Genomic DNA, 26,480 nt, shown 5'->3' with positions numbered 1-26,480 from the left:
AACTTTGCTCCAGCAATGTCTCCTTGGTAGGACAGAGGAAGGCACGTAGCTCCTGGAAGTCTGTCCTGGAAGGAAGCACAGGCAGGTGAAGGGTGGTTGTGTTGAGGAGTGCCCTCAGCCTGCTGTCTCAGGCCCTGTCATACCGTCTCTGTCCTGGGTGTGTTCATTTCACTTCTCCTCCTTTGGTATATGCACTTCCTAGCTGCTGCTGCTGATTGCTGCCAAACTACTCACCCTGTTAGATTAGTTTTCTCTGACAGGGAGAAAAAACACCCAGAAGGTGTGAGTGCCTGCACTCAAGCTATAACAGTTTTCTGCACACAAAAAAATGTAAATAGGGGATTAACCTAAACGGTTTGTTGATGGTTGTGATGGGGAGTTTTAATTTTTTTAGTAGTAGATCTCTTAATTAGCTTTCCATAGTAGATATTGTTGCTTTGCAGTTTGTATATACTTCCCATTGGGTCATGAAATGTTACGAACTTGAGTTTTGAAACCCTAATGCAAAGTACTGTATGGTTAGGCTCCTTTATTTAGTGTTGCATATGCCCCAGTGATACATGATGCCACTGATGGTGTTTTTAGGACTTGACTTTCACTGTTGCTGGTGTCAATTGAGGAGTAGCTGTTTGCAATGTACATTGTTCTCACATGAGTGAGTAACAGCATTGGTTCTTACATGCCATTTATTTTGCACAACTTGAAACTAGCTTTACCCAAACAATGCATTGTTTCCTCTTTAGGAAGAAAGTGTCTTGTATTTTGCTCACAGGAGCAGAAGGTAGCAGTTCTGTCATGGTTTTTGAATAATCTTAACATCCTCTAGAATATTTTCTTCTCAATCTGCTTAGTCTAAATAAGAATAATAATTTAAGTGTCTCATTCTCTGAACAATGCTAGTCACCTGTTTGAAGAAGGCTACCTTCAGCCTCCTGTCCTATGCTCTTATCATTAGCCATGAAGCAGTGTTGTAAACACACTTATGAACTTCATGAATTAATACTTATTTCTGACTGTTAGGTCATTGCAGGATGACTGACACTCATACTTGAATTTGAAATGAATTTCTATAGCTAAATTAATTGTAATATTATATAATAAGTATAAATCTATCTTATAGAAATGTTTTGTATAACAGTAGCTACTCAGCTGTGAACCAATTAAATGTATGGCAATGTGGATATTGTTATATTATGTACCTTTTTATCTCAGGTCTTTTGGTTTACAATGCCTGTTCTGGAGTTCTGAAAGAAATAATTAGTAAAGGTTAGCTAGCTGGATTACCTGGGTATCTACACTTTTAAAAAGTCTTCATGGTTAGGAAAAAACCCCAAACATTTTAATATAGGTGCTTAGGCTGCAGTAAAAAAAAAAAAAAAATCAAATAAAAACTTTAATAATTGTTTGACATTTGTCAGCATTTGGAGACCAAGCTATCATTTGGAAGTAATGTGTTCTTACCAGTAAGCAAGTTTTTGTTATTCAGTGTTCAATTACTAGCTAATTCAATTAATTATAGTCTGCACAATTTACACTGTAAATACAAACCCCACTTTAAATTATGCCATGAAGTCAGAAGTTGACTATTAGGAGGCAGATTACATAGGTGCAGATATAAAATCCCAGGTTTGTGAACAGGTAGCTCTCAGGGATAACAGTGCAGTTGCTTTTCTTAGATGAAGTGCTGTATGCATGCTGCATCAGAAATGTTGCTGGATAAACTTTGAAAATTTTGCTCTGTGTTCCCATAATTCAGGCTACGGAGAGACAGCATAGAGGAGCCAGCTCTACAAGAGCTATGAATTTCTGTAGGTATTTAACGTGATCCCAGTACCACTCTTTCTGCATGCCATGGCAGAGCTCCCTAGCCCAGTAGGACTAGAACATGGTGGTGACTCTAGTAGGTATCAGAGTGGTGCTGCTCTGGAAACGTTTGAGTCCACTGCTCACACATGGAATCCAATTCAGTGCTGATTGTCAGTTAGTCAGTCTTTCTGGAATCTGGAGCCCTGGAAAGTACATTGTGAAAACCAAGTAGCTTTGCAGCTTTGACTCTGTGAGCTAGGTGCTATACTTCCATATTCAGCATATATTATTGTAAATCTTTGTTATATGTGATACCTTAACTTACTGCTTTTCAAAACAATGAAGAGTTGAGCTGCTCACTGAAAGTTAAACTCAGATTTACGCCATGTCCCGGAACAGACTTTGACCAGTGTGACTCTAAAAATACCAGCTAACTGCTGAAGAATGCAGAATGAGACTTAGGTTTACACAGTAGCTGGGAAGCTGCCAGGTTAAAGGAGAAGCTGTCTTCACAGAAGTAAATTTCTGTTCAAGGTCTTAAAATCTTCATTCTTAACTGATAATGGTGTTTGCTTAATTGTGGCAATTGATAGTGGAATACCACACTTCCTTTCTCCCATACTCTGATTCCTCAGCTATTTCACCTTCAGTGGCTCCTTTGTTATACCTGATAACCTGCCTGCAATAATTCTTTGCAATGTTTTCTTCACCCACAAAGAAACCATAAAATACATTTGAAATACTTTCTGTTCTTTTCAAAGGGAGCACGGAAAAGGCCTAATCTGGAAGAGAAAAATTTCTCATGGACAAAAATGTGATTAACTCATGCATATCTAAAAGTAATGTGTATTTGAGAAATGTCCATACAAGGAACTGACTGCAGACATATACTCTGTGTAGGATATTGCCCATGTGGAAGATCCAAATAAACTTTGGGTGTTGCTGTAGAAAGAGAGGCTCATTCTTTCAAAACAAATTTTTTAGCAAAGTATGCAGTCCATACATTATTTGAAATATTTTGTAAATCTGTTGCATAGATCTACCTTAATTTCTTCCAAAGAAGGAACTCAGCTATTCAGATGATTAGAGGTGCATGATTTGTGTTTAGTGGTGTGTATAGCCTTTAATATGAAGTTGAAGGATGCAGCGAGATCTTTTGACCTCAAGATTTATAGTACAAACTTAGACTGGCCACATTGAAGATAGGAATTACCAACTGTAACAAATCAAAATTTCAGAGAAGCAGAAGAAATGGGTGTGCTGACTCTGTACATACATTAAAGAAATGTTAGATCTAGCCTTTGTGCAGTTATGCAAATTTACACGCGTATACATCAAAAGAAGAAAATCCTACATAGAGGTTTCTTTAAAACTCATGAATCGGGAGTAAAGTTTTGGATTTTGGAAGGAAGTAGTTTGAAAATTTGTCTAAACGGTGTTGCTCTGCCTTGAATTATAGAGAATCTGTTTTAATGAAAAATGTTAATGCTATTGGAGTCTTTCAGACATCAGAAAAGTTCAAGGATGTGATCTGATTGCATGGATACTTACCTCGAAAAGGCTGCTAGGAATAAGCAGAGCGCCTGCAAGAAACAGCAGGAAGAACTGAGGAAACAATGTCATGTTACCAATCAAAAGGTGAACCTTAGCTGAAAATTTTAAAACATGAACAGGCTTGGACTTTGTGTACTTTAAGAGATATAATAGAAACATGCAGATTGAAAAATGAGGAAAAAATTGTAACCGTTTGGTATGAAGAAAAAAATTCTGAAAATGATCTGAGACTGATTTGCTTCAATGTATGGGTTCAAAATCAGCTCCAAGGAATAGTAGCTACAGTCTCAGAGGAAATAGCACAGATGCTATTCAATGCTTCTTAGAAAAAAGTCAAAGAAATCACTTTCCATAGGAACAGTGATTTTTAACCCAGAAATATTTAAAAAACCCCCAAAATTGTAAGGGACAAGGATAATTTGGAGTAGGAATTACCAAGACTGTGGTAAATACAGATTGCGTATTTCAGTAAAGTCAGTTCAGAGATCTGCATTGCAGGATTCTAGAAAAGCCTACTCAGAAATTGACACTTACCTTCAAATTTCTGAGGCAGTCTTGTTAGTAGGGGTGATATCATTAGAGAATAGATACCTCCTGAGTATAGCAGGTACATCAGCAATGCTGATGTTTTAAAAATGTGAAAAACATTGTGTCCAGTTCTAAAGCATGGAGAACTGTTGGTGAAACTTCAGAAGAAATTTGAAGGGATGGTCGAAACTAGAGAGAAATGTTAAAGTGCAAAATGAGCTTTCCAAGTAGTGTCATGCTAACCTGGCTGATTTGATAGGAAAACTGATGAACTAGACGGGAAGTAGATCTTATCTGTTTAGGCAAATTTTGAAATTAGGATGATGAAACTGTTGATGAATATTGAGAGGTTTAATTAGTACACAGGAAGATTATGCAAGAAGAATTTAAGAACCATGGGAATTGAAGTAATGAGTTTAAAAAATTGGATGTAAGAGTAAAAATTGGCCGTTAATGTATGTGGAGTTGTGCTTGATCAGAGTATCTTTTTCTCACAGGAGAAACATCTAATTTGAAAATTCTGGAGGGTGGAGTTGGGTGATGGTGAGATCTCTAAACTACCAACATGAAGCAACTGAAAAACTTCTGGGCACAGGCCTGGTTTTACATAAAGAGCACTTGGCCACACAGGGGTTTCTGAGGCATTAAATGGAGTACTGCACACCCTTTTCATGCTCCACAGGTCAAGAAAAGTAAAATCAAACTGGAGTTGACTCAGAGAAGGACTCGCAGGTTAGGAGTTAAACTGTGTGATTCTGAAAAAATGTGAATAAAAATACACTTGCTCTGTCAGGTGAGCAAAGAAGGGAATGAGTGGGTGGATTAGATTGGCAGTATAAATATTTATATATTAAACTGTAAGAAGGCTTGAAACCATCAGGAAAAGTTAAGTTCCTGAATTATTTTTCCAGTAGGAATTGTGAGGACAAATAGCTGATGTAAGATTTGACTTTAGTCTGTTTTGAAGTGATTATGTATTTTGTCAGTGATAGCTGCAAAGTGGGCTCCAGATTTAGGAAGTTGTTTCTAGTCCTTTGTTTCTATGTTTATGTTCTATGATAATGAAAAGATCATTTATTTAATCATCAAAGTTAAGCATTCTCATTTAGGCAATCAATTTTAGTCTGGTTTTACATTTCTATTTTTCATTTTTTTTCAGAAAAATATATTGTTGTTTAGTGTAATTTGCTCTAGCTGGGAGAATGCTTTCTGTCTCTAATAATTGGTGATCATTATGATGGCATTGTATAGCCTCTGTGCATTGATTACAGTTATTTGTGTATTTTGATTATGAAAATGGTGAGTTGTTCCTTCTGATTTGTTTTATTCATTATTATGTCCAGCTGCATTTTGATGGAAAGAAGAATTAGATTGAAGGTTTACAAAACCCTCACTTTCTACTTCTTGTTAAATTTTAAGTATTGTCTTTATAATAACAACCACAGCAAAAAAACCCTTCAGAGTCATCAAATTTATTTGAAAAAAGTGTTCTTCAGTTACTAAATCAACTGCATGTGTTTATAATGACCTTCAGTATTTTAATTATTAATATATTGGAAATAAAAATAATACCCCAAGCTTTAGAGCTGTTCTTGGTTGCCAGTTTGTTTCTCAGTGTTGGATACATAGAATAGATGATTCAGCTGATCTAAATTAATGAACTAAAAGGAAGGAAATTCTCTGTATCTGCTGAAGTGTCTAACAGTTAATGGATGGTTGTTTCAGTGTGCTTTTTCCCAAGTACTTAGCTGCTGAGCTCCAATCAAATTTGTCTTAACTTTATAGTACAAACACTTTATTGAATGATACTAAGTTTAGACACTTGTGTAGTATTTCAATTTGGAGTAATAATCTTACAAAGAAAAATATATTCTAAAAACATGAAATACATAAAAATATGGAAGTTTGGAATTAGTGTTTTTTACCTACATGTCATCCTGTTAGAAGAGTGCAAGTGTGTAGGTTACATCTGTTGAACAAAGCAGGCTTTTGTGATATGAAATCCTACAGGTCCTGTGCATGCCAGCAGTAATCCTTGTTAGAAGAATAGTTTAGCTTTAGCGGGCTGCAACTTTCTGCCATATGGTTTGTTTACTTTTCTTATGGAGATTAGAGCATTCTTTCTGTGTTTGATCTCTAAGGATAATGTTGATTTTAAACAGGAGAGTTTTGCTGTGAACAAAATCTGACTTCTGAAATATATTCATAGTCACATTTTACTTGACATGTGGTTGGGGGGAATAAGGGACATGAGGCAGAGACCAGGATTTTGAGTCAACTGCAGGTCCAGTGCAATATACCTACAAATTCATCCATGTGTTCTACTTCCTCTGGTATCCATGCTAGCCCTGCCCCTGTGCTATCCTGCATGGCTACGAGTCCTTGAGAGTCTTGCATGAAACCTCCATTATGGAAGGGAGTGCCTTAACCTATGGGTTGGATTCAGTGGCTAATCAGAAGATCTCTTCCCTTTTTAGTTGACTTGGTCATAGCTATAAAAGATAGTATAGTTGATTCCTAAATCCCATACTGTGGGTCAGTGTGTGTACAATTTTCCTTTGAAGGGACAAGCTGGTTTTGTCTTATGTTGTTTTCACAGTATTGGTGACGTCTTGATAGACTTCTGTTTCTTGCAGTTCAATCTGATAAGCCTTGTTAGGTACAAAACCAAATCGGCCCTGACTACCAGACTGTGTGGAAATGAACTGTGTGGAAGACTGGTCCCCCTCTTTATTTTTTTCTTCTCCCTGAAGAATTCTAGATGCAGAAAGCACATCATTCGTGAACCTGGATCTCTGAAAAGATCTTCGCTCTCAAGAAGTAATCTGCTTTCTGCTTGTTTGGTTTTGGTTGCTGGAGCCTTGGTTAGATTATGGTGCTGTTCTGTGCTGCCTTTATTTTCCCCTTCAGTTAGGATGATAAGAGGAAATTAGAGCGTATTGTGTCTGTCTCTTCAGGGTAGTAACTTCAGAACGTCAGCCCTCTTAGTTTTCAGTCATTCTCTCTTGTAATTTCTAAAGATATAAACTGGGGAACTAAACCAAAACCAGTGTAGTGCACATAATGAAAACACGTTTTAAGGAGCTGAATGTAAGGTACTTTAGAGATGTATCAGAAGGTAGCTTAAAAAGACTGTCTCTTCTTATATTCTCTTAGAATTACAATTTTGGTAGCAAAGCACTGTACTGCCTTTTAAATTTTTGAAATGCTAGTGTTTTGTTTTAAGCTATTAAAACGATTAGGCTATTTTAATTTGAAATGATGAAGGAAGAGTGCAGTAATTTAACTTTTTTTTCTTTTCAATTACATAAAAGGGTGCTGTGGGTTTTTTAAGATCCTATTTAAAATCCTATTTTTTGTTATTTTGTATGAGCAGTACGTGGCAAACAGCATGTTCTTTGTTGCTCTGCACCTTTCTGAACTGTTAATGCATTCATGCAGCCAGTTAGCAGATTGGGTCAGAAACAAGTCCGTCAGTCACTGGGAAATGTCTTTTGAGCCAACAGATCTCTTTACTCCTCTGGAGTAAAACTTCAGGGGACCCCAAATCCCTTGTTAATCTTTTTCATGAGAGATTTTGGCTCCAATTACAAGAGAAAAGCCTCCTTGAGAATGAAGATTGAAATATTTTTTTAGAGAGGCCTCTGAATCCCCATTATTCAATCTTTTTCCTGGCAAAGTCATAGAGACCAGTTCTGCAAATTAAACACGCACCAGTTTGACCATCTACCTACATAGTCAGAACAGGGGAGACCAATCAGATATGCATTCAGATGTCAGTACCATGTCACTATATACATGCTTAAAAAACAAGCAAAAAAGAAGAAAAGCCTCCCTTGACCAGGCTTTTCAGAGACAGAGTCTTCTTGAATCCAGAAGTCTGCTTTTATGGTACTCAGGGAATCACTGTCCAAAGTAAGCAAGAGCAAAGGTATCCCTTTTTCATGCATTTACAAGGTGTAACAGGAGAGGGGACTTTAAATTAGGTGTAGGACAGTCATCGGTAGCTGCTGTGGGAAATGTACTTAAATTTTGTCAGGCCATCATTCACTGTGGGTCACCATTCCTTAATATTCAGCTTTCATTGCTAGTTTTTGATTTCCTAGACTGCATTCCCACATAATTCATTATTTAAGAAGCAATCACACTGGCACTTCTGCATCTCATTGGGTTAGTAGATTGTTGTAAATTTCTTGTCAGATCTGATAGGAATGTCCTAGAAATATCTGATGCTATTTTTTTGTGGTATACATAGTCTCTGAATATCCTTTGGGCCAGACTATTTGAACTCTGACTTCGTGGCTCTTGAAAAGATTTTTAGACAGACTAGGATATCCATCATAGTGACTCTTCCCAAGAGTATTTTTGTAGAAAATTCTTTTGAAGTTGGTATTTATTTGAAGTTGTGTTTGAAGTTTTTTGAAGTTAATATTTATTTCCTAGATAAAATCTGAAATTCTTCAGGAATGGATGAGTCCTAAGCTTGGGACTCATTTCATGAGTAGCTTGTGACCAGAAGGTTGTGCAGGGTGCTAGCAACTAAACTGAAGAGAAACAACATCTCATGAAAACGATTGTGGAATCTAATACTGATACTTCATGGTTTTGGGTTAATAGTTTAAATTAAAAAAAAAAAAAACTTTTGAGAAAAGAAATTAAGAAATTACTGCAAGAATGTTGTCTAACCTTTTGGCAGGACAGTGTCACAATTAGCTGACATCAATAGTGAAATGACAATACTAGTTTTGGAGAATAATAAATTTTATTTTTATGTCATGGTTTTCATTCAGTTTGAGAGTAGTCTGTGTTATCTGAGATTCTTAGGATAATTTTAGTCCTTTAAAATCAGTTATATCTATGCAAGTATGTGAGTGGAAAAGTTCTGGCCAAATTTGAACTGAATTTGCTAACTGTTGAAAGAAACATGGGAAGAAAAGATGTTGACAGATGAGCTCTGGTAGATTGAGCTGAACCAGTTTTTTTACTGCTACCAGTGCTAGCTGTCAGTCCTGCTGTTCTGTTGCAGGTGATTTTCCTCATTGCACATGTGGCACAAAGCTATTTAAGCTAAAAATGGACTGTGAACATGGCTTTCAGATTATGTGCAGGTTAGCTGCCTCTATCCTAGATGGGAAGGCATGCTCTTCATTTTAGAACTGCAGCAGATGGTTTTATTTGAGCCCCATGTCCTTTTCAAAAGAACTGTCGTGTTAGGCTCTTACTGAATTACATTTTGCTGTCAGAGAAACGGAAACCTTTTTTCAGTCAGTCTAGGTGGTATAACTAGAACTCTCTTTGCTCTCAATGCAGCATGCAGAATCATGATTTCATGCAGGTTATTTTAGTTGATTCCTGCTGGGAGGTAGGATCATGCTGAATTTTGCCAGCTGTAGTATTCAGGTGGACCCTTGTGTCACTTTGTGTAACATTCATAACTAGAATGGTGTAGCAACTTGTCCTAAATACATGCTATTAAAACTTCTGGCATATTTTAAGTAACACATAGAATCACGGAATATTCTGAATTGGGACTCACAGGGATCATGGAGTCCCACTCTTAAGAGAAGAGCCATACAGGGATCAAATCCACAACCTGGGCAGTATTATCATTATTCTCTAATCAACCAAGCTAATCTCAGTGGTCATGAGGTATTTTGCCTTGCTGCAAGCATATGTCTTGCTTTTCTTGTTTCTAGATAACTTCCTCAGGTTATGTTACACTGCTTAAGTGCTGTGATTTTAAGTTTGCTTATTCTGGAGGTAGGGCTGTGTTTCATATGAGGTGTCTCACTTGTCAATAAAACAACAGAATCCTTTGACTTACTGCTGCAGCAAAATCCATTCATGCGCTTGGGATATTGTCAAATGAGTTTTAATCTGAAACTTGGAAGTTTCAGTCTTCAGAACCTTACAGTGTGTAATTTTAGAGATTTCTTCACATTGTTGAAGCCTTTCTGAATGCTGAAGTCTGTTGGCTATCTTCAGGAGCTGTTGAAGCACTTCAGCTGTTTTGATTCTCTGAGAAAACTGGAGCATGAGGTTTCCAACCAGAGAAAGTGATCTGGGCTGGAGAAGGGTATTCATGATAGTAGCATCAGCATTCCATTGATAATGAAAATTTGGGAAGAAGTGTTACATAGTAGCTCCCTACAGTAGTGGGAAGCCACATACATGATGAGGTGAGAAAAACAAGATGAAGAAATAAACCTTGAGAGCAGTTCTAATATTTAGAAAACTACTTAAGCTGATCTGATCTGCCACTGTTGGGGTCCAGTACAGTGATGCTCTCCAGGGCATTCCATCATGTCTGAGTCCATCACTATACAAGACACTTTTGTCAAACACTAATTTGCAGAAGATCCTTCAAATATCATGCTTATGGATCCCTTCTCCTTTATTTTTTATGTTCTAATGACACATAAGAGGTGAGGAGCCAAAACTGTTTTTGAACAGACCACAGGGCTGCTGTTCTTCTAGCTCTCCTGGTGGTTTCTGCTCATTATGTTGTGCCAACTCTGCTGTAATGGGGGAAAAAAAAATGGGGCGCACTTTAGCCTTCATTATATTTAACTCAGTGAATTATTTTGCCAGGTGGATTCACACATCTGTCTGTGCATGCCTTCTCAAAGGAGATGGAAGGAGCACAGACAATGGTGGAATAGGGATGGCATGAAATCCATCTCAAAAGAGATGGAAGGAGCACAGACAACAGTGGAATAGGGATGTAATTAAATTAGTGTTAACTTGAATTGGTTTATGCAGTTGAGAAGTGGTTTATTTCCCTAATTCAGAGAAACATTGATGAATAGTAGGGACTTTGGAAACCATGTCTTGATCTTTTTCTTCTTGCAGCTTTAAGGCTTGATAGGGACTTGCAGTGTACTTCCAAGATGGAAAAACAAAACTAGTAATTTTTGGTAGTGTTGGTTTCTCTTTAGTTTTAATGACATTATTTTAGTTATTAATGTTGGGACTTCTGTTGCCTTTCCTCTTGGTGTAGAACAAGTTACAAACCTTAACTGTCTGATTGTATATATTTTGTTGTGTCTTTTGGGCTTGTGTTTTCTGGGTTTACTCTTTACTTCCTCATCTTCAAACATTATCTTGTGCATTGTTTCTGACTTGTTTTAAAAGGTGTTTTTTGAGAAACTTTCAAAACTTGGGCTGAGAGAGTAGCATAGTGCCATAGCATGACAGGGAAGGTTGGAAGAATTTTTTGTAGCTTTTTACCCATTAGGTACTCTTGTGTTTCAGTGCAGATGTAAACACTACTTTAATTTTTAAAATTTGTCATCTGTTTTGCATTTCAGACTTCTTTACTTTTAATAGTTCAAGGTTCTTTCTTACAATGCAGATTTGTCATAATTGGAATCCTGTAAGGATAGATCTGTTAGAAATGGTAGAGATTTGATTTATAGATAAGGCAGTCAGAATAATTATAGTATGAAAGTCATCATGATACATTACATCATGTCCAATTCACAGCATTATTTAGAACCCTTCACCTAAAATGAGTAGCTAATACAGTGTTTGAACTGGTCTATATATTTGTCTAAAATGGTCTGTTTTAACATTGTCTTCATCTATCATACTATAACCATACTGTATTAGTGCAAGCTATACCCTAACTGTGCTGAATGCTGTATATAACATTGATGATGGACTCTGCCTTTTGAGAGCCATCAGTTCTAGCTGATAAACTAATAGAAAATACTTGTGAAGTCCAGGTTCCATGTTTGGATTCATAAGTGTGCCAGCAGGTCTGCTCTCATGTTCTGAGCAGTCACTAGGCTTTTGGTGGGTCAGATCATTGCATGCCATGTGATTAACTTGGAAGTTATCTCACTTGTGAATTTCTTTTAGTAGGGATGAGCAGAAAAGACAGTAGCTGCCATGTAGGGCTTAGGTTGGCTAATGTGAAGTCTAGAAAATGAGTATATGAAGTAATTTTGCCTAAAGGACAAATCAGACAAAGACAATCCAGAGAGCATGCTGTAAAATTGTGCTCTTTCCCACATTAATCTTGTGAATCACCCTGCACATTGCTCTCCAAATGAAATGCAAAAAGTGTTCCATGATCTAGGTATGTGGTGAGAAAAGTACAGGGAGAAGTTGAGGACTGCAGGCACAATGATGAGTGAAAACAAACAAGGCAGCTGCTCTGACTGCAAGGCATTTCCCTCTGTCAGAGGGAAAGATGGAGTCACACTCTCAGCTTGCTAAGGCCTGCAATGGGATCTTGTAAATAATATGGAATTGATTGAAATGATGAAATAATATGGAAAAGAGGATAAATCCAATATGCATCCTCTTAACAACCACAATTTTTCTCATGATATGTATTTTAGTATTTAGAAAGCTAAGCAAGCTGACTTAAAAAGTGCTATGCTATATTTTCTATTTCTGCATGTCTGGCTTTCCTGAGTTGCATCATCACTGTATTTAAATTTGCTTGGTGATTTTTGCTGATGAAAATACATAGGATAAGCTCTTTGCAGATATGAACACCTTAAGCATTGGGACTTTTGTAACTGTTAAGTTTTCCCTTTTCTATTTGTTTTTCTTTTTTGTCTGATGTATTTGCTTTGATGTGGTGGTGTTCTCTTCAGCTTGGCATTTAGACAAAGATTTCTGATATGTTCTTGCCATTGTGTGTCATAGCTAGCTTTTAACATTTCACGTCAAATTTAGCCTGACTTTTTTGTTGATTTTGTTCTGGTTTTCTACAGTGGACAGGCCAAAATCCCAGCAAATCAGAACTTCTGGTACCATAAGGCGAACTTCTTCTTTGGACACAATAACAGGACCTTACCTCACAGGACAGTGGCCACGTGATCCCCATGTACACTACCCTTCATGTATGAAAGATAAATCTACTCAGGTAAAAGCAGTAAAACAAGACAGAGATGTTTCATATAATTGATGTCTACTCAATTTAATTCTGAAGAAATGTGGATTCTCTTAATTTTATTAGAAATATGAAATCCTAAAATAAGTTACAGTAGTCTTTTTTTAATCGGTGCTAATGCAGTAACATGGTATGTGATGATAATATTTGTATGCTTTTAGAAAACAGTTGTTAAAGATAATTTTCTCAATGTGGGCAGATCTATTGAGGCTAAATATGCAGATATCAATCTCAGCCTTATATCTGATTTATTTTGAAGCTGTTATATGCAAAATTGTGCTGAGTATTATTTAAGAAAAAGAGTCCATATAACAGTGGCTAACAAAGGAAAAAAGATTTTACTAAATCATGATAATAAATCTGTGAGTCTGAAAAACTATGTGTGTGTGGGGCTGAGGGAAGGCCACTGAGGTTATTCATGGCCTGATACTCTTATGATAGCCTTGCATTCTCTTCAGGGCTCTGTCCTTAGTAGGACCCTCTGGCAGGTAGGTTGCTGGGGCATTCTACTGCTCCAGTGCTCTTCGACTAGAAAGGTGAATGTTCTTTCGCACCTTCTTCCTCCTTGTGCCGGAGCTTGTTGCCACAAAGATGATCACTGTCAAACAGATTAAAAATACATAATTCTAACTACCCCTCCCCAGTTATTCTCAAAGGAGCTGCATTCTTGTTTTTTTCAGCGGTGCTTTTGAGGTTTGGAATAAGCCATCTGAGTTTGTCTTCCAAACTAAATTGGAAACTAGAAGAAACTAGCTCTTTTTAGTTATAGTTTCAATCTAACAGGCCATGTAGTTTGGTTGTTAAATCAGTTGTTTATCTCTTGGGCCACAATTCTGATCCATAGTTATCATGGATCTTTAAATAGATTCTGTGATTCTAGTCTTTTGTGTAATACTGAGTTTCTCAGGACAAGTTAGAATGTATAGAGAAGTTTCCTCATTGCTAAAATATGGTGTTATGCAGCACAGGAAGCACTTTGATGGGGTAAAGATAAGCACAGAATGCATAGAAAAGAAAAAAAAGGGTTTGTATGTTTCAGAAATTTTACTTAATGAATTAGAGAAACTGATGATTAAAATGTTCCAAGAAAATTTTTAGAAGCTGTAATGAAGACTCTTTGGAAAAGGCTGTCTTCATGTTCTGCTTATTTTGAAATGAGACAGTCAGTTTTAGCCAAAAAGCAGCAGTCATATTTACTGTCACAAAAGATCTACTTAAAAAGGTCTTAATCCTGGATTTATTTTCAAGATGCCTTCTTTTCACAATACTATGACCTTAGTGTTTCTGTTTTGAAAGCATAATTTCCATTCAGGAGATTTTCAGTAGCATGCTTTGTAGTTATTGTATTTCTTAACTCTTCTCTTAAAATGCATATCCATATCAATCTCTACAAATACCCTTACGAATAGAAAATTTAGAATATTTAAACATTCACAAACAAACATTTTCACTAGTTACAGAAAAGATAAACAAACTGTTCTATAAGTATTTCAGCTCCAAGTATTTGGCAGTAAAATTCCTTTCCTAGTGAGCACAAGTAAGTGTTCAGGTTATGTGAATATTTGGCTGCCTCCCTTTGCCTCATTCAGAAACTAAAAATGAAATTTTACCTTTTCAGCATAATCAAGTATAAAAGAGAGGAAAAGCATACTGTTGTCATTCCAAATTATGTATTATTTCAAGGGGATAGGAGCAGGGAGATCTCAAGGTTTGCATTTGTGGATATCTTCCAGCATGGAGTTATATTAGCAGTCTCTTTATTCAAATTGTGCCAGACTCAAGCATTTTTCAGTGCTTAAGTTGAGTCACTTCTTGGGACTACGAATATGTAAAATGGAACAAGCTTATTGATATGCACAGTGATTTCCAGTTGGAGGGGTTTTTCTGTTAGGTGGTTTTTTTTTTTTTATTTGGTTTTTGGATGTTTTTTCCCAAATAAAATTCTCACTTGGAGGCTTGAAGATGATCATAAAACATTGTCTTATGTTTTGGTGTATGTCTAGGTTTTTGTTGTTTGAGCTCTGTGTTTTTTGAAGTCTATCTAATTTCAAGAACTGAGGATGAGTTCCAAGTTGTTGATGGGATACATGCATAGTAAATTAAGTTAAATAAAAAGAAGTTAATTTATTCTCCAATGAAACATGCAAGTACAGAAAAATGGTTTCTTGATGTTCATTATCTCTTGTTTTACTTTTAAATTCAAGAACAATGCTGTCAGTATACCTTACATTGTAGGTAGAATAATTATTTCTCTTTTGAGGGTATATTTTGTTCCTAATTAAATGTTAACCTAAAATCTAAATTTTGTGCATTTTTGCTAAGGTGGTGATTATGGCTGTTCCAAGTTTCTTAGAATTCAAGTTGTTTAAAAAAAGAGAGACAGTTTCTGGTCTTCATGGTGATCAGATGAACCTTTAGTGAGCTTTATTCCAAGTCCACTTAAATTCTTTCAACTTGTATAATATTAATGAATAAAATTTTATTCACAGTAATAGAAGGGAGGGAACATAATTTTGTTTGGTTTAGTTTCTGTCATATCTTGGAGAATAGGAACTATAGTTCGTATTTCTGTGTCCTTGTTACTTGCCCCAGGTGTTTTGACTGAAACTACAGAAGAGAAGTGGTTGTTTGCTTTTGGAAAAATGCACTGTCACACTGAATTGTGGTATTTGTACAATTCAATATTTCTCAGAATTCATGTGTGTTAAGGAGCAGCACATTTTTGATAACTAGACATATGCAATTTTATTTAGTAGTGTTATAAGTATTTCAGAAATGCAGGTAAACTTTTTATTATAAGAAGTTACTTGTGTTGATATACTTTGTAATTCCCTTCCTGAGTTTCTCTATTGTCCTACTTTCCTCTCCTTTTGTAAAATCTGAACTTTTCATTAAGGCCATTTAAAACTTAGTATAACTTCTTTCCCCATTTTTTCTGTCTTTTTTGGAAGCACTGGTGGAACAATTTTGCACACCACTTCTATATGCTTCATCATTTAAGTATTTCTGCCCTTAATAGTGTAAGGAACAACTCAATGTTGAAATGGCTGTGTCTAACTTTGGAATCTTCAGAAACGTTTGGATAATTGTCAGAGTTGATAAATATAGTTATTTGGCAGTAGCTAAGTAATTGAAAAGATATTTATAAAATTAAAAAATATTAGAAAGAAACATGATGTTGATGTCATAACAAAAATATTGTCAGTTAAACTTTGTCTTGGAGTCTTTCTCAATCTAAATAATACAAAGAAGAGCAAATGCCCTGGTGGCATTTTATTATTCAGTGATTTCCAATTGATGACTTAGGCATATCCAGGAATGTTGGGATCTAGTTTTTCTCATGGGTAGGTCAAGGCTTTAATATGGATAGCTCTCATTAGACACTTTTTTTTTTCTTCTGGGTAGATTTTTTTTTTGCTGTAATATGAACAGACATAAACAAAGAGGCTCAATTCCATGAAGCTTTTTATTGGTGTATTAGTTATAATTAATTTTGTGGTGCATTTTAATGATGTATATTGTCAGAAAAGACAGGGAATCAGATATGTCATAGAGCTGTGGATTTGTCATTCTGACGTAACCTGTTTGATGTTTAAGAGTCGTCATCTATAGTCAAATTGACTTCTAACTGCTTAGGCAATTTCTCATTGTAAAGTTTCTAGATGGCCCTTGAATGCTTTAGAAATATCTGAAAACCCATCAGTTTTTATCTTCTAGTGCTGCAGTGGGGTTTCTTTTGAATGTGGAAGTTCTTAAAAAATATATTGCTTCCCCTGTAAAGCATAGACATATGCAGATATTCTGGAATGCAGGCTGGATGTAGTAGTAGGACTGAAGGGCTGGCAATAAATATGAGATACTTAAAGTAATACAGTCTTATTTTAGGTTTAGGTAGGTTGGTATGCTGTGCAGTCATTCTGATCTAAGTGGAAAGAATGTAGGTGTATGTCCTGGCCATGGATGGAAAAGCAAGGCAGGATTACCAAACGTGTTGGAAGAAATGCTGATCTCCACAAGGCTGGGTGAGTTAGAACTGTGGTAATTGAAGACTGAAGAGAGCAAACAGCTTTGGCATTCTGAGCATGTCCTTTCCCACATGTCAGCTGAAATGGACCACAAGCCTTAATATCTTGAAAACAAGGGATCCATGTCTTGTAGGATGCATGCATTATCTAGTGTTTTCAAGGATCTCCCCTAAAATCTTATTTTCTTAATATGGCCTTGCAGGACTAATCTTTTTCATGAAGTTCAGTGTATAACTTCTGTGGTGCTCTGAAATATACCAGTTTCAGAGATAGTGCCTGGCATTTCTTACTGTGAGAGATACTCTTACCCTTCCTCTGACTTGAAGTGCAGCAACTGTGGTTTTGTTTGTGATTCAGAAATGTTTCTTCTAATACAATTCTGAATTACATTTTGGCTTTAATATTGTTTTTTTTTTTTCCATATGTTTAACACTTCAGAAATACACTTGCAGCTTCAAATGAGGCTTCCATTAATAAGGCTGTTTTGTGGAAGTTGTAAATAAGATGTGAAAACAATTTCCATGAAATGTGACAGATCGTGGGTGCTACACACCCTCATCTTATTTGTGATCTAAATGACATCATTTGAGATGAGGTGTTCATACATAAGCTAAAATTGGAAAAGCAGAATTTCTGTTTGAATACAACAAATCTGTGGTGCTTCTATTTGTTTTTTAAAAGTTTTTCTTGAATACAATGATTTGATGTTACAAACCCAAAATTATTCTTCATATAATGTAGGTTGCAATTTCCACGGTTTGAAGAAGAATACCTTGCAATAATACTCTAGTAACTGCTTATGTTGTCTGATTTTTATAAAGCTTATTATTTTTTAAATTTGCCTCTAAATAACACATAAATATAACACTGTCTGACTTCAGTACTGTGCTAGGAACTTAATACAGTGTTTGTAATCTAATACTGCAGGTAAAACTGAGGATCACAAATAGTCTGCCCCCTGTATACTTTGCAGGTTGTGCAAACTTGACTCAGTTTACTAGGGACTGAAAGTATCCATGTAGTCCTTGTCTCAAAGGAGATGCTATTTGAGTGGAAGAGAATATCAAAGCATTCTTGAACAAGTACAAAATTTAGTATGAAGTGAATAGATGTTTTCTGATTTTTATTTTTGATTTCTGAGTAGATTCTCTGCACTATAAAGATTTCCACTTGTCTCTCCTAGCAATCAGTGCTGTTGTTGATGAAGGTCTTCAGGGGTTGATCTTGGTTTGTGTTTTATCCTTGCTATCTGAATCAATATCTCTGTTTATGAAAAATACAGTCAGGTCTGTGTGTTCTACATACTTGTTTTGTTTTTTAACAGTTTACTTTATTGAGAAAGTCACTTTGGCTTTTTAGAATCTTGATATAATTTCAGTTTATTAAACTATAGTTTAAAGGATATAAGCTTTTAGTGATCCCTGGTACACCCTTTTGCACTACAGGTAAGTATTTAAGCCCCCAGACTGCCTGATTCTAATTCATCCTGATGTTCCCCAAATGGTGGAGCAGTGTTGTAGTGAGTGACACTCTTTAGAAGATAAATTTTTTCAGAATTCCCTTTTTATTACTGGTGTTGTGTGAGGGTATGGTTCCAGCTGTACTTGGGATATAGTAAAATATTGTAAGAGCAGTTTAAATTACAAAGTAAATTGTAACAGATTGTGAAATCTTATGATTTTGAAAAAGTAAAAAATTTTCCCCATTTTCACTAGTCTAGTAGAATCTGCAAGCTACTTCAATGTTTAAAAAACCCCAACATTTAAACCAAACAGAATGTCTTCCACACAAATTTCAGGGAGATGAATCTGGAAAATGAAGTAATTATTTAGAAGGTGGCTCTGTTAAAATGCAGATCAAGCAGATGCACACATACAGGTTGCACATGCATATGGCAGGGGCTCTGCTTTGGGTCAGGAGAGTTAAGTGCTGCCTGGCTGAGGGACTGCCTTGTCTTTCACATAGTTTTAAGTAGCTGTTTTCACTTCTCACATTTGATTTTATTCTTTTTTTTCATAACCACATTATCTGGGTTTCTTACCCAGACCCAGACAGAAGGGGTTATTTTATAACATAGTCATGTAATAAGTACACAGAACTCTTAACTTTTCATATAAGAACTTACTTTTTCTTTTCTGGGAACATGCAGGAAAAACTTCAAGACTGACTTTTTCCATTTGGCTTTCTAGTCATCCACACAGCTTGCTGGGCCTTTGGTTGAAGTATTACTGGTGGCGTAAGAATAACAGAGAAAAAGCCCCCACCAAAATCATGGGAAGTGCAGAGGTGGCAGAAAACACAAGAGGGTTATGTAGGCCTGTGCACACAGACTGAGGACATGAAATATTAGCACTGATGAGTTAGGTGCTGGGCTGTAGGCTGTATAATACTGTGGCAGTGTGGTGGTTATGAAGGTGCAGCCTGTGCTCTGAAGTTACTATTCTGAGCTTGACAGTACCATGGCTGGCCTGGAGTGGCCTGGCCTGGGGGCTGCTCCCAGCTCCCTTTGCAGGGCAGCAAGGAGCTGTAGGGGCTGGTTTGATGGTGTTCTCCAGAGGTGCCCAGCCTCCTGCCTGAGCCAAACAGTCTCCAGTATCTGTGCGGGTACTACAAAAGCTTCTAGATCCTACATGGGAAGCAAGAGTAAGGAAGGCTGTGGAAGAGCAGGGTTTCCATCCATGAGAACAAGTCCCACAGGCACGAGAATCTCAGATCCTATTTGTCTTGTGGGCTTGGGTTTTGTCTCCCTAGAAGTGTCAGCAGTGGTCCCCTCCCTTAAAAACCCCATGGACAAATTGTTGTTTTCAGTGGTACAGTTTTATTTCTTGTGTACTTACTGTGAAAGATTCAGCTAATACTAGTAGGAATTGTTGAGGGATCAACATCAACAGATTTATATTTATCTGCCTATAGCACTGAATTTTATATAGTTCATATCCCAAACTTTCTGAATTTTAGATGTTTCCATTGTTCCTGTGACTCTTGCTCAGGAATTCTGGTGGATAACCTCAATTTTCATTATAGCCTTGTTGCAAATAAACATAGTGGTTAAGAGTTTGGGCTTTCTGATGCTTCTCAGTCTTTAGCTCCTACATCCTAAGGACAGTCCCCAAACCTCTAAGATTTGAGATATGGCTGGAAAAGGCCTGTCTGCCATTGTGCTGGTCATGTAAATTGGTGCCAAAAATAAATGGTGTATCCAGATCTTACCAAGTTTGAGTTAGCAAGAAGGGATTGGTTCTGTGGTCCAGTTGCTGAGCAAGACAGGTGGGAGAAGTGAATCCTGGCTTAAGTTTGTTCTACAGTTTTTTTAATTGTATGGTTTTCTAAACTTTCCACCAAGTGAAATGTAGACATGGATGCCAAAGCACAGTGGGATCAGCCAGGTAAGGTTTTTTGTCAGGCCTCTGATTCTTTCTTCAGTAACGTGCATTGTTCTCATCCTTTGTAAATGCAAGTTTACAAAGCTTTGTTTTCTATATTGCATTTTATTTACTGAGATTATTAGTGCTGCATATCAGGATCTGAAATTTATTCACATAACTCTGACACTGTCTAAAGAGTAAAGCAGTAATTTCTGCCAGAAAGCTTTTCTTACCTGGAGAATTCAGTACAGTGCATTTTCTTCCTTTTTTTCCCCTTCTAGACACCCAGCTGTTGGGCTGAAGAGGGAGCAGAAAAGAGATCACATCAGCGCTCGGCATCGTGGGGAAGTGCTGATCAGCTGAAAGAGGTGAGAAGTTTTGCACAGTGGAGCCTTTCAAGTTTTGATAAGCCCAAGACATTTTTTAAACCATATCTGGAGTCCAGGAAACTGCACCCTTTCACTCTCCTTTTTTGCTTTTGAAACAGGTTTTACCCCCAGTCTAAGAGTTGTTTAAAGAGTGATTGTTATTTTATGCTTCCTCCCTGCATACTAAGTATTGATTATGAAAGAGTGGCCAGAGTGAGCATTGAGGAATTGGCTTCTTGTTCAGTGTAATGTTAGTTAGCTTTCTGACCTTTAATGTTGCTCTCCTGGAAAATGCAAAGTGTCAGGTGGTATGTTCACATCCTTGCTTAGAAATTTTGTTCAGATTTTAGGTTGGAGATGGAGAGGACACCACTTCCACAAAAAAAGTGTTGATACAGTAATGGTATGAGTACTTGAAATGCTCTTTAATCCATAAATATTTTGCTGTAGACTACAATTGCAACTAGAAAGAACCTACAAAAAGTGGATTTTCATAATGAGAAAGTTGATACAGTAAAATGGTCTCCAGCTCAGCTGAAATGACAATATCTCAGTTTTTGTCCCAGTAACCTCCATTTTGTCCAGAGTCTGAATAACTAAATCTGTCCAGAACCTAATAATGAGCTACATTCAGCCTTATGCCCCTGTCAGGAAGAGTGTATCCTCTTTTCAAGAACTGCACTTTTCCTTTAGAAAAATGAATCTTGCAGTATGTTCCCATGAGGTGGAACTTTTCCCTCATACTCTGGGCTTCTTGCATGCTCTTTCCTGACTCCCTGTTGAATATGGCATTCAAAAATGAGAAGGAGTGTATAGGTTATCTAAGGCGATGACATTAAAAGGCAGTCTTCTTCTGGACAGCCATTGATAGAATAATTATCAGAAGGAGTGATGCAAGTTTAATTACTCAAATTTTAAAACCACATTTGACAAATGTAGATTAATCTTGAAATCCATTGGTGGCAATAGCCTTATTTCTAAGGGTGAGGTCCTGGGCCAAAGATGGGTTGATCAGAAGAGGGTTTTCTGTTCCCATTTCACTGACTACATCTCATGAAACCTTGTATTGACACATGGGCCTTCAGTTGCCTGGATGACTTCATCTACAGCTCTGAGGAAGCACTTGGGATCACAGATTAAGTGACCAGAAATAAGTGTGGAAGGAGTTTTGTGTCTGAGAAGTTTTGGCTTAAACCTTTACCTATCATCACAAAGAAACTATAATACAGACAGGAGTAGCATCTGTTTTTCTATGATAATGTTTCCTTGCTTTTACTGCAAGACTATCCTTCATACTCTGGCAGTTTCCTATCAGTTTGTGCAACAAGCAGCTCTTCTCCACAGGCCTGTGGCTGTCAGTGATAGTGAACCTTTCAGCATGTAAGCAAGTCTCTGCCATTTGATAACTGTAATCCATTGTGCTGGGTTGCCACCCTCTTGGTGTACTGACCACAAGAGAAAGATAAGAAATGTGTGGCCAATGCGTTTCCTTTTTTTTTTTGCTAGAATGCCTTAGTAGACAAAATAGGTTTTGTTTCTGTCCAAACTTTGCAATGGTTGCTCACGCCAAAACCTACCTTTGTCTTCTTCAGCATACAGTTCTTCCTCTTCCTCTGCTTTCCTTTCTCCAGCTACTCAGGCCAGTTTTCTTACCTTTTCTAGTTCCTTGGGCTCATAACTCATGTCATACTTCACTCATCATCCAGCCACTATTCAACTACCCTATTTGAGCTCTTACTCTGTTAACTTCCAGCTCCTTGTTAGTTCTGGCTATCCATTGTTTGTCTCTTTCTTTTTCCTTTCCCTCAGTGTCAGCCTATGTGGTGGGTATTAAGTATTTGTTCAATACCAGCAGTATCTGTGCACTCAGTTTCTTTGTGCCACATTAATCTGCAGTTCCTGGAAGGAGAAATTCCCTGGGGTGGTTCTATTCAAGCTGTAAAGCCCACCAGAGACAGAATTGTTAACAAGTGCAGCTGCCAGTTCCAGATATCTTTCTTGAACATGTGCAAACTGAAATTTTTGCCAAAGCTTCACCAAATGTAAAGATTCTTCCAAGGGACTAGAGGAAGACCTTTGCAGCATAAAGGACCCTCAGGAAAATGTTTGGCTTTTTCATCCAAAGCAGTAGAAAACAGAAACATGAAGGTAAAAAACCTTAAAGTAATATGCTTTGGCACATAAACTGGCAAAATTTCTTCCACTCCCCCTTTCATTTTAAATCACATTCTTAAACAGCCCTAACAATTCTATTGAAGTCTCTAACTGGAAGGAGATATAGCAGAATGCTGCATGGTAGACATCTGACAAAGCTATGGGCAACTCAAAGCAAGGGCATAAATAATGGAAATAAAATTATCACCTTCTCCTGGGCAACTGCATTTCTTATGTGTAGTGTAGGTAACATTGTTCTGCTCAGAATTTTGAATTGTTTTCCACAGTATTTGACAGTAAACAAGTAGATAGCTGTTGGCAGTTTACATTATTTGTTTTAGGAATTTGTATTCCTGTTTTCTTGCTTCAGAAATTAATGTAATGATTTCTAGCAATTTTTTTAATATGTTGGTAGTGTAAACTAGCTAAACACTTGTGTGGTAATTACTAGTTTTGATAAAATAAGATTGTGCATTTAAGTTCAAAAAATAGTTTTTTCCTTGGTTAATTTGAGTACTAATAAAATTAAATACATTTATTTAATACAACTGGTAGACCTTTTTTAAACATCTACATTGTAAAAACTAAAAGCGAGTATATAAGTTTAACATCCCAAGCAAGCAGATGAATTCAGAATAAGCACTTAAAAAAGGATTTCAGTTTGGGTAGTGAGACTTACTTTGCCCTTAATTGAAATAGCTGTGTGTCAGGATTTAAGTCTGTCTAGCAATAAAATAGATATATGTTTGCTTTCTTGTAGTGAGTCTTACTAGAAATTTAGAAGTCCTTAGCTCTCAATATAAACTTTCTTTTAATCATTTCATGACAAGATCTACTTTTAAAGAATTTGTTTATTCTGAAGGATTCTACTACTTGATTTTAAGAAACTTTAAGTGTAACTTGTCTAAGATGATGGCACACTGCTTTAATATTATTTCAATAGATACATGTCTTGACTGGGACATAAAGATTGCTTTCAGTCTTTATACAGGACACTGGTATTTTTTCCCTTCTCAACCTGAATAATTAATTTGAAATTTCTTGATGTTGTTCAGGGACAATTTTAGTTATAGCTTACCCCAAACTGGAATTTACCCAGAACTAGGAAAAACCCTTTATTTAAAACTAGTAGATTTCACTTTGTATAGGTTTTTAAAGATATATTTCAGCTGATTTTTCACTTCACTTAAGCATCTCTCTGTGCTGTATCTGTTACACAGACAGCAGCAGCTCCCCATTGGAAGGTCCCTTTTGCTCTAACAGAGTACTTGAAAAGGACTTTGGAATAAAAGAGAATTGAATATGAAAGCTTGCATGCCTAATGTGCTTTCATATAGCAATTGAAAGATTATATTCAAAGGTTTAGAGAGAATTTCTAATGCTTGATTTGCTCTTTGACCTACTGGTTAACTTGTTTATTAACAAACATTTAATGAATGAGATGGAGCACACTTACTAATAATGAGTTTGTGGCTTGATCAGCAATAGGAAGTTACCATGTTGTGTAGGCTGAGCTGTAGAAATGCAGCCTATTGACTGGTAAATATTAGTGAGCACTTGAGAGACATGGTGGAATGTGTCAGGTTCCTTCATATTAGTTTGCATCCATGTCCCTTCAAAAGGGAAGAATTACCAGGATATATAGATTATCCCAGTGTTATAACCTAATATGGTTATTTCTCAATTTTGTGCCATTAGTTATATTAGACTGCATGCATATCACAACTGGCATAGAAAAAAATATATTATTTGTTGTGCAGCTTTGAGCTCTAGAAATACTTAGCAAGGAAAAAAAAAATACTTATAGGGGGTTTTCTTGAGTTGTTTGTTCAATAATCCTGGATGGTCATCTTACCTTTGGCTGACTGTAAACCATGAAAACCAAACTGAAACTTGGTGCCCTGAATGACTTGGTGTAGGTTTCTGATGCACTGTTCTTCATGTTTTCTCAGCATTTTTTGCTGGTGGGGGTTTTTATAAATTACTTTAAAATAGGTGAAGAAAAGAGTCTTTCCACTGCATCAGCAACATTACAGAAAACAGTCACTTGGAAGAGCAAAGTCTAAAATTTTCTTAATTTTTTTTTAAATGTGCACAGATCTGTGATGTGTTTTCCCCCTCCTTGCGGTCACATGAGAGTACTTGCCAAATGTGAATTAAAATATACTTTTTGAAATTTACTACCATATATGTTTATGCATAGAAATGTAGAAAAGCAGTTTTAGATAACAAATGGCATTCAAACATTAGAAGTAGCATTCAAATTGAGGTTACTCCTTGATGAATTCCTTGATTTTTTTTTTAAGATATATTTTACTTTCAGCTGTATCCTCTAAGAAAATAGCTGTATTTTCTAATGAGAATGTTCTGCTCATCTTCAGGTTAGGTAGGCAGGGAGAGCATTTGAGTTGGTATACAAAAATAATTCATATGTTATGGATCTAAGCGCACATATGTGCTAGGCTAAGGGTTAAATATCTCTAACAAGTGGGTGCTTTAGGATACGGAATAGATCTTTTTGTGATGATTTACACATGTTCCTTAATATGACTGTGTGTACCCCAGTCACATTAATGCTCGCTTTTATTAGACTGCATGCAGTTGGGCATGTGGGGGAAGTGTTGTCCCAAACCCTTTCTGTTCTTAGCTGCTCAGTAAAAATAGAGTGTTCTGTTGCTGCCCTTTGGTTTCCCCAGTGTAGCACATGGCTTCTTTCCTGCCACTTCATTGTTCCCATTTTCTTTGCACAGATCTGGTCTTAATGCTGCATCTTCAAATGCCTGTTTTCCTGATACCACTCACTTGGCACCATTTTCTTTGCACAGCAGACTCCCTAGTTCATATTCGCTGCATTGGTTGAGTGCCCAAGAGACAGGATCTGCTGCTTCTTTGAGATAATTGGTAAAACAGGTGCCATCAAGGCATATGTTTTAGACTATTTTCTTACTTCATTAATTATATTTGTTTTGCAAGAATTAGTGTAGCTCATACTGTAGATGATTTTGCTTATGTTTGGCACTCTGATGGCTCTTCTGCTGCCTGAAGAAGGAGGACGCTAGCCCAGCTGTCTATTCCTGTTAGTGGCACTAACTTTATTCAGCTTGAGATAGAAAATAATTGGTAATAAAAAGATAATCTTGTAGAAGAAAAAAACTGTTGCAATGTCAGGATTAGCAAGTGGTAGAATCACTGTGGATTCCCCTTGGTGAAGAGATGGAGCATTGTTTAGTTCAGCAGATTCTGTGTACTCATTGACACTGCCAGCTTGCTGGTTGTCTGTGCCAGTAAGCTTCTATCTCCCAGGTCTGCAGTATAAATAGGAAATGGCAGATTCATTTTTATATGCCCATTGTTACTTTCTCGTTTTCTTGTCCAAAAGTAACTACCACATCATGGTCCTGCAAGTTCAGGGCTAAGGACATATGATCTAAGAAGGCACATCTCTTTCTTCACTGCATTGCTTGTTTGGCTTAAGAGATTGTATCAGCTCCAGATGCACAATCAAATCAACAATTTTCTGTCTTCTGTTTCTCCTCAGTGACCCAAGGACTCTTTTCTTTGTTAATGTCAAGAACCTACTGACTAGCAAAATACACATAATCTTGAGGTGGCTCAGAGAACCTTAAATTCCAGGGATCCATTGATTCCTTTCACAGTATCAGAGCTTCAAGGTTTTTGGCTGGCCTAGAGACATACCAGCCTATCAACACTCTCCCATTTAGAGTTTTCACTATCCAAATTTTACAGTGGGAGGCTATGTTGTCAAGGATTT

The 26,480-nt window shown here is 36.8% G+C and overlaps 1 protein-coding gene across 4 annotated transcripts in view; it reads left to right on the top strand.

Moving 5' to 3' along the window:
• GLCCI1 (glucocorticoid induced 1) overlaps positions 1 to 26,480 on the top strand; it is a 53,805-nt gene that overhangs the window by 7,300 nt on the left and 20,025 nt on the right. For all 4 annotated transcript variants that reach the window (XM_021538357.3, XM_021538356.3, XM_077787834.1 and 1 more), the window contains exons 2-3: positions 12,618 to 12,769; positions 20,468 to 20,554. In XM_021538357.3, coding sequence (XP_021394032.1) covers positions 12,618 to 12,769; positions 20,468 to 20,554 — 239 coding nt within the window. The remainder of the gene's footprint in view (positions 1 to 12,617; positions 12,770 to 20,467; positions 20,555 to 26,480) is intronic.

The sequence above is a fragment of the Lonchura striata genome, chromosome 1 (assembly GCF_046129695.1).
Source record: "Lonchura striata isolate bLonStr1 chromosome 1, bLonStr1.mat, whole genome shotgun sequence".
Classification (NCBI taxonomy): domain Eukaryota; kingdom Metazoa; phylum Chordata; class Aves; order Passeriformes; family Estrildidae; genus Lonchura; species Lonchura striata.
Note: the sequence above shows the minus strand (reverse complement) of the source record. Positions and strands in the feature narration are given on the sequence as shown.